At 39.1% G+C, this 9,189-nt stretch overlaps 1 protein-coding gene across 1 annotated transcript in view; it reads left to right on the top strand.

Annotated features, from left to right (window-relative positions):
• The first annotated feature begins 3,557 nt into the window (after nt 1–3,557).
• The window catches only part of dip2ba (DIP2 acetate--CoA ligase B (putative)a), a 53,128-nt gene continuing 47,496 nt past the window's right edge, over nt 3,558–9,189 (top strand). The window contains exon 1 of the mRNA XM_088082205.1: nt 3,558–3,820. Coding sequence (XP_087938331.1) covers nt 3,736–3,820 — 85 coding nt within the window. The 5' untranslated portion in view covers nt 3,558–3,735. The remainder of the gene's footprint in view (nt 3,821–9,189) is intronic.

Genomic DNA, 9,189 nt, shown 5'->3' with positions numbered 1-9,189 from the left:
CCGCAATAGCACTGTTATGTGATGCCTACCGCCGGATTAAGCTCGTTACCGTCATCACCGCATTTTTTTTTGCTGGCAAAAGTTACAGGAATGCATATGGTGTGTGATATGAAATCTAAACATAGTAATTCTGAAAATCTGATGTACGGTTTTCTTATAATAGGGTGAGTTGCACAAAGCAAGTTTTCTCTTTCAAGTTTCTTTAACCCTTTGAAACCTGAGCAAATTAGCTTAATTTCTTTCAAAAACATGGGAAGAAGGCAATTGGCAATGAAAAAAGAAATGGACCCCAATTTAGCAAGACATTTCTGAAAAGTACAATAAAATTACCTGAAAATTAGTTTTAAAAAAATTTTAAGAAAAAGACAAGGAAAAGACTTGGAAGTAGTGCTTTAAAATTATAACAATTTTGTAACATAATTTTAAATATGTAAGGATATATAAATACAATCTTCCTACGTCTTGCCATTAGTGGAACAAAAATCTCTTTCAATGCAGTAAATATCCTAACCGTTTTATTTTACTGAGAAAAATCTCTAAGGGACTCTGTGCAACACTCTTTACTAAGTCCCCAAGTTAAGGGGAAATTAGATCATTAGTGTCATAATTTAGGCGAAAACCTATGGTGTTTTGTGCAACTGGCTCCTGATTCCTGTGGACAGCCTGTATCAGTCATCAGCTGGCATGATTATGTTGTTGATTTTGGAATATATATATATATATATATATATATATATATATATATACAGTCTATTGTTGTTACTACTGACTCTGTAGTTGCTCTATTTGATTTCCTGCCCTGTACTTTTAAAGTACATTTTAAAACTTTCATTGAAGCACAGTTGTCAGTGCAATTGAGGACACTGAGGTCGTGTCCTCTGTATTTTTCTGGGACTTAAAAGCATGTAGCAACCCGAGGTTACATTCTACAATCAAAAACATGCATTATGAGGAGACTAATCTCGGTGTTTGTTGTTTTACAGTCTTCAAATTGAACTAATTTTGGACAAAAACAGAAATATATAAATGATTCAGTGTCTAGGATTGTATTCTATTCTGGTAGCTCAGAAAAAAAAGATTTTGAGGCAGCATTTTGACCTTCGTGTAAGGAAATAATACTCACAGAAGATATAATCAAACATTTAAGAAATATGATATTTTCTGAGCTGGCGTTGTATGTATTTAGAGACTGGACTCAGTATTCCTAAAATCCTTGACCCGGCTTTCAAGTTGGTGTTTTTGTACTGCACTCAAGTACTTTTGGAAAGACACACAAGTGACACAGTAGCCTACAATTATGATGTCACGTTAAGTTTGCTCTGAGGCTTGTTGTCCTGAAAAGACAATGTCCAAGTTTGTTACAAGAAAAGCATGATTGTAACTTTTCGTAAGTGGACCTTAATTGCAGACGGAGTGGTTGGAAAGGTATATTTATTTTTTTATAATGCTTACAGTCACAATACCACATTAGCCTTTTGAAGTATTCCCACATGTGTTTGCACATGTATAATTCAAAATCAGGTACTTAAACTCCGGTTTGGGTTAACCCAAAATGTGGTAAAAATGAGCTGAGGCCCATTCTTCCAACACTGCGTGCTGCTTATATGTAGTATGTTTCCTTGAAGTGTTCATCAGTTTGTGTTTCCATAACAGTCTTCTAAAGTAGAAATGAATTGATCTGAAAATGAACAGACAACTTTTTTTAATAATCAATGTATAATTTTTAATGATTTTAAGCAGAAGTGACTAATGTTTACTGGTACATCTTAATAATCAAATTATTCAGTTATGAAAATAGTGATTAGTCGCAGCTCTACAGTTGACACATGCCAGTTTCAATATACTGTATTTTGCTTACAGTCCCAGAAACCAACCAGTAGGCTTACTCCTGTGCTGGCATTAGACCCTGTCCCAGTTTAATGTGTGTCAGTTTGTTTGTATGATCACTTGTGTAATCTCAAATGTGCAATTAATCAAATTACCACACAGTGACCCTGAGCTTTTTGGGCCCACTGGTCAGTTGCCTGGTTCCTAATCCAGATTTAAGAAGGATATTCTGGTACTTTTTCCACCCTCTCTGGCTACAGCGTTAGGCTTCAGGCAGTGGGGGAAAGTAACCAAGTGCATTTAGTCAAGTGTATTTATGTACAATTTTGAGTTTCTTTATGGACTACTTTACGTACAATTTCACAGAGAAATATTGTACTTTTTATTCCACTACATTTATTTTACACTGGTGTTTTGGGGTTTTTTTGGGGGGGGGGGTGCATAAAAAAACATGATATGCTTATATGATATGACAAAGTATCACATTTTTTGTAATGATTTTTTAAAGAATTGCTCAATATATTTAATATTGCTAACTGTAATTTCAATTCAATTCAAAAACACGTAAGGCACACAGAGCAGTAGTGGTAGTAGTAGTAGTAGTAGTAGAACCCCACGGTTACTCATACCTATTTATTATTGCTATTAACAAATGTTCAGAGAAGTTGTTGCAGGTTATTTTAGAAGTTACCTGACTAACACAGTAACTCTGCTTGTTGCAGTAACATCACCTGGACTAGTTTCTGAGAGGCAGGTGTCTGACTGATAAGTATTGTATACAAAATCAAAGCTGATATTTCCTGCACTTTTCATGAATAGTGGCATGTTTTATTTATTTATTTATTTTTGGTTTATGCATGACCTGTGAACAAGACAGCACTTTTTGCAACAAACTGAGTGACAGTTTTTTGGTGGCACATTGTCAATTTAATCTTTTTTCTTTATTTTGTTTTTCATTTTCTACTAAGTAGTTTGATCTATTTCTTTTATAAGTAGCTTAAGTTAACCAAAGTAGGTATTTTTACTCAGTATTCCAAAATCCTTGGCCCAGCTTTCAAGTTGGTGTTTTTGAGCTGCACTCAAGTACTTTTGGAAGACACACAAGTGACACAGTAGCCTATAATCATGATGTCACATTAAGTTTGCTCTGAGGCTTGTTGTCCTTAAAAGACAATGTCCAAGTTTGGTATAAGAAAAGCATGATCCTTACTGGGTTTTTACTGGATTTTTAGTATATGTACTATATATAGTATATGTATGTATGTATGTATGTATGTATGTATGTATGTATGTATACGTATGTACGTATGTCTGTGTGTGTGTGTGTGTGTGTGTGTGTGTGTGTATATATATATATACACTGTATATCCAAGAAACATCCTAGAAATGCCCTAAAATCGTTAAAATTTCCTAAAATTCTAAAAACGTCCTAAAACCCTATAAACATTTACTGGGCTGCTGCGACTGGCCCCTGGCCTCCTGTCATTTTTTAAAAGTGGCCCCCAATGCAGGCAGAGCATTTGAGGGGGGCAGGATGAAAAAGTGGTGTTCCAGTAAAAAGTGTGTGTGTGTGTGTGTGTGTGTGTGTGTGTGTGTGTGTGTGTGTGTGTGTGCGTGTGTTTCTGTGGCTGGGACAGCAGGGGGAGCAGTAGTTTCGGTGTGTGTCAGTGTGGATGCAGTGAATTAACGTACAGTCGAGGTAAAGGCGGTCACGTGACGGGCTCCGTTGCCGTTGGTGAATTTTTCCCATTATGGCGGAGGGGCCAGCCGTGCGGACGGACTGTCTCTCCCACTCTGATGCTTGTTTTGTGTCTTGAGGGAGGGCGTTTTATTTTTATTTTTTTACACTTACTCACAACGGGCCGGCTCCTTTTCAACTAGACCGCACTCGAGTTTCTCGGCGAAGCCATGGCGGACCGCGGCGTGGATTTGTCCGCCCTGCCAAAAGAGGTTAGAGACCAACTGGCGGAGTTGGATCTGGAGCTGTCTGAAGGTAAAGGAGGGGAGGGGGCTGACGGGGAGGGATGCTAGAGCAGATTTTCAAGCTAGCTGTGTGCGTCTCGGCTGTCTGGGCCAACCGGCGCCGATAAAACCTGTAGTTTTCCTCCGTTTATGCTACTTTCTGTTGATAATACATTGAATGAGCGCTCGCGTCATGCTCTGGAGCTAGCTTATTTTGTGCTAATACAGGATGTGAGGACGCGAGCTAGCAGTGCATGACAAGCAGCAGGAGGCAGAGAAAGGCTCTCATCCATTGCCCTGTCTCTGCTTTATCTCGTGTAATTTAGAGCGAAACGTCGATTTAAAGATGTGTTTCTGTGCCAAATTTCCCGTATTTGTTGTGAGGTTTAATGTCAAAGCTATAGCTCCTCGTGTGTGTGTGTGTGTGTGTGTGTGTGTGTGTGTGTGTGTGTGTGTGTGTGTGTGTCAGACAGCCTGAGGCAAGGTCTAGCCATCAGGGTTTGACCCTTCTCCTGTCATCTCTGTTCTTCATATGGTGGGAATTTCATTCATGTTTTAAAAACTAATTTCCTTTATTTCATCATATGAAATGTTACAAAAGGACAGAAGAATAAAATTAAAGGAGTAACAAGAACAAAAGGAGAACGTGTACACAAAAATTCAAAAAAGAGGTTTTTGAGGCATTGCAGGTCCTGGTGGCTTTTGGATCTGTCAGTCCTGTTAAGTGTTTCTGTATACAGTTTTAGCTCATGCTTGAAGTGGTGGATATTGGGTTTTCCTTCAGACTATTTGCATTTATTGATGAAAAACTTTCGATATAAAATGAGAAGATTCAAAATAATAATATGATCTCTGATCAATTCATTTTTTTCATGATGAACAAATAACATATTTTACTAAATAATCAAAACAATACAAAAACAAATCCAGAATAATTTTACATATATGCATTCATAATCTAAATGTATAATTAATAATAACCATATTGTATTATTCTACAATTGTTTATTACTACTATTTTTTTTAATGATTTTTTGGGCATATTAAGTTGCAGGGCAGTTTATCATATGACACAAAATATTATTACATTTGTTATCCTTTATGTTAAGGCCATTTAACAAAACTTCTGTTTGAACATAGGCTTTATTTTAGAGATATTGCTTCCTTGCAGCAATCTCAAAAAACATGTAGATACTGCATCAAATACTACGCTATATTCTTGTGCAGGAATTGGACTACTGGATGTTTTCAGGAATTCACTGTAAGGGATGTGGTTAATCTGTGACTGCATGGCTTCCAGTTTGACATCATCACTAACCTTGTATTTGGCACCTGTCTGTGTCCAGATTTCAGCTGAAAAATGTTTTACTGCAGTAAAAACTGTGAGTCACTGTGACTGGTGTTCAGATGTAATGACCAGGCCTGCAGTTATCGTATGCTCTGGTGTCATGTCAAGACACAGACTGTTATGAATGACTGTCAGTAATTAGCAAACCTTGTGTATGACCTCATGATCAACAAGATGCACGTACAGAGACACCCGTGTAATCTGCTATTACTTAAATTATGGGTTTGCCCACAGTGCGCTGCTTATCATGGGTTTCACTCCCTTCAATCTTGTGGTCAAACTGTGTGAGATTTGAGTCAGGTGTATGCATGTTTGCTCTGCACTTGTGGATGTAGGTGTGTGATGGATGTGTCTATTTATTGTAGTTTGCAAGCATCGCAACCATTCATTCATGCAAAGCATAGTGCAAATCAACCCCTCCCCCAGAGCAGCTGTTAGCCCCTGTTCTCCATTGACTCATGCTGTCACATCCTAGTGACAGCCCCCCCCCCCCTCCCTCCCTGCCTCATGGCACCTGGGCTGCATTCTTCCAGCTGAGGTGACTGAATCCAGTCATCCTTATTTTTATTGTTGACAACTACAATAATCAATTTATCGTTGCAGCATCATTTAAGTGATATTCTGGTGTAGGTCGACTCAGCTAGTATTCAGCGTGTTGGCCTAATAAAGAGTTATACTGGTGGTTTTGGATGTTTTAGCCCATTGATTACAAAGAGTATATACTTACAGAAAGATTATTTACCTCAGTAATATCGTAGGTAATCTTACAGAGTGACTGATATGACAATTTGTATATGATACGTGCGATGGTGGATGGGTGGAGATTGATAGATATTTGTCTGCTGTGTTTTGGCCATATTGTTTATACCGTGGTAACTGTCCCTTTAGCATGTCATGGCATATTGTGACCAGTTTCATAAATCAGTGATCAGAAGTGTTTATGGCAATGTTGAATTTTTGTGTGATTTTTGCATCATTATGATGAAGTACTTTAATATGTCAGATATTTTTATTTGCTGGACTAGCCAGGAAAAAGACATCGGTCTGATTATTTCAAACATTAATCATTTATGATTTTATTCTCCAGGAAATCTTTTGTTTCATGATTCATTTAAATATTGTAACAGAAAATGTAATATACCATGACTCTCGTCCATATTGCCCAACCCTGTGCATATTTTAGATTTCAGTCACTGACGTGTCCAGACTAAACACTTGCTTGTGGTGATAATAAGGTTAAAGTGGTAAACATCACCTTTATTTTTGGCCACTTTTGTTAGTAATGCAGCTGTGAACAGGAACTGTTGTGAGGACTCTTCCTTGTTGGTTCATTTAATTGCATGGGATTTGTGGGAATTGCAAAAGAAACAATCATAATCACATCTTTGTAGGGGCCATGTTCACTCATTGGATGTTTTTCACATGTTCGTTGGTGAATCACATTGCATTATACGTATATAGAGTGGAAAAAAGAGGGAAAAAATGTTGTCTCTACCAGCCTTGATAGCTACATTTTTTTATTTGTTTGCAGTAGTTTAGCTTCATATGTGTGTGTGTAAGCCTTTTAGCCCCTTTATGACTGGATGCATGTGGCATGTCATCAACTTTATAGGCCATTTTTCTTGAGTTCATAACAAGCCGTCCTCTAAACCAAGTGGAAATGGCTGTTCCTGCGTTGCTCGGATAAGAACACAGGCCTGCCAAATGGCCCCTTAAAAAACAACCCAGTTCTGCTAGCCCCCTGTGACCATGGGGACACAATGAGGACCATTCAGCTGGTCTGAGCCGCCGTGGCCAGGAGCTCTGCTGCCATTTAGGCCATTCAGCTGAACCCAGCCTTTGTGTGCATATTGGAATGAGCTGCCTCCATAGGACGAGCAGGGAGGGGCTGGCGACTGGTCATACTTGAGAAGATGACGTGTAGTGTGTACCGCTGAGGGGAGTGGTTCACCCCTCTCACCCTGCCACCTCTCAGCTGAGCCTGGGGGTAAAAGGTCATGTCTGATTCCTCCCTGGAACCAGTCTACCTTGTTGACATCTCCCACTGTCTGTCAGGCATGTCCCACAGAAGTCAAATGTTGCTGACACAAGCAAAATTCCACACAGATTAGCTTTTTGTCTGTGAGTCAGTCACTAGTGGTCCATGCCAAAATGATATTAAAATACAGCCTGGCGTTCCCTCCCAGTCTAAGTTTTTAAACTCGTGTCTCAGGTGCACATGTTGCCTGTGTTTATGTGGAGATACAAACTCTTTGTTTTGCATCTGCGATCAGTATGTGCAGACAAAGAGTCCAGATTATTGCCAGTTGCTTCCTTTCTAGGCCAATCATGCAGTGAACCAGCCAGCTAGCATTCGGCTGCAGCAGAAGCATGCTTGGCTCATTTCTGTATGAAGAGAGACTGTCCTAAGCAGAGGATGACAGCACTGATATGGACCCAGTCTGTATCTGCCATCCATCCTCCTGACCCTCACCGTCAGTGACAACATGTAGGGCAAAGCCTGATGGATCCTTGAGGAAGACTGTCCTCTCAACCAGGGAGGAAGGCTGCGAAAACATATGTCTTTTCTCTCTGTTATTTATGAATGAGACGCGCAGCAAACTGTTGTTTTTGTAGGCAAAGTGCTTATTTTGAGACACATTACAGACATGTGATAGACACTTCCTCAAACTCAATCATGCGTGATGCAGAGCTCTTTGTTTAGAAGGTGGAGGTTCGCGCTGGCACAGAAAAAAGGAATAAGAGCCTCTTGCAGTGATTCTAAAGCTGAGATCTCTCCCCAAATTACAAACATTTCACAGCTTTTGATTCCTGCAGGCCTGATAAGACATGCTTTGTTAACAGCTCAACCAATTGTTAAAGCACTTGTCCTGCAAATTCTAGTAGACAATATGTTCAGAATTGAAATTGTTGCGCAGCATTATCTCTTCAACATGTTAACAATAATTAGTATTTTAAAAGACTTTGAATATGCATTTCTTTTATCTTGTTGGACAACTGAAAGTGTAGAGAGACAGGAAACAAGGGGAGGGGGACATGGGGCAATGACATGCAAAAATATCCCCAGCCAAATCAAACCGACAACATCGCAATTACAGACTACTTGACTACTTCCTGTGGTGCTATTTACAGAAATATTCAAAATGACATGTTTATAAAAAGTTGAACTCATGTTTATCCTATTGAGTCCAGTGGTTTCATAGTGCTTTTCTGAAATATAATGCTATAATTAAAAAAAAAAAAGTACATTCTTAGATGTCATACTGTGATAGATGGTCAAATTTAACTTATACATGCAGACACAACCGTGAACCATGATACTTCATGGTGAGCCTTATGTAACAATATGATTATAAAGATGGATGACAAACAATAAAATTGATTTATTGCCCAGTCATACTTGCAAGACAACTTTCAACCTTCCTCTGTAATTTCTCACCACATTTGAAAGAGCTTTCTTTGTTTGAAGTATATGCTTCTGTAGGTCAAAATCCAAAATGCAAAAACAAGAATCATCCTACTTGTAGCTTTGGAGCCAAGGCCTCAGGTCTGAGCAGATGGTTGGGTAGTCTTGGCAAAGGTCCTTCTTTATGTGTGTTTGTGTGTGTACAGTTTGCACTGACAAATGTGTGTGTCATAATACTGTTATACTGTGAATAGTTAATGATGGCTGCAGTCCCTTTTCCTCCTCCAAACCTGTTGTAGGCTGAATTATTCACACGCTCTCATTAAATACCAGGACACCCTGGCAGCGTGGTCTGGGTGTGGGTGGGTGTGTTGGTGTGTGTGGTTAGTGAGCGTGACTTCTTTACGCTCCCCAGGTAGAAGTTGAGGCATGCATAGGAAAAATAAGCCAACCGGACTCCTCTGAGTTAGTGCCAGGAGATGTATTGACATCCCACTCATCAGCCCTCCAGACGTGCTCATACAGCAGAAGTTTGACTTGTTCAACAAGCTCATGTGTGATGTCGGGCAGGGCTGGGCTTTTTCACAGAAATTAACAGCATTATTAAGAATGATTTTTTTGTAATACTTACTTACAATTTTAATAT

Source organism: Plectropomus leopardus, chromosome 9 (genome assembly GCF_026936395.1).
Source record: "Plectropomus leopardus strain MGB_pleo_1.0 chromosome 9, ASM2693639v1, whole genome shotgun sequence".
NCBI lineage: Eukaryota > Metazoa > Chordata > Actinopteri > Perciformes > Serranidae > Plectropomus > Plectropomus leopardus.
Note: the sequence above shows the minus strand (reverse complement) of the source record. Positions and strands in the feature narration are given on the sequence as shown.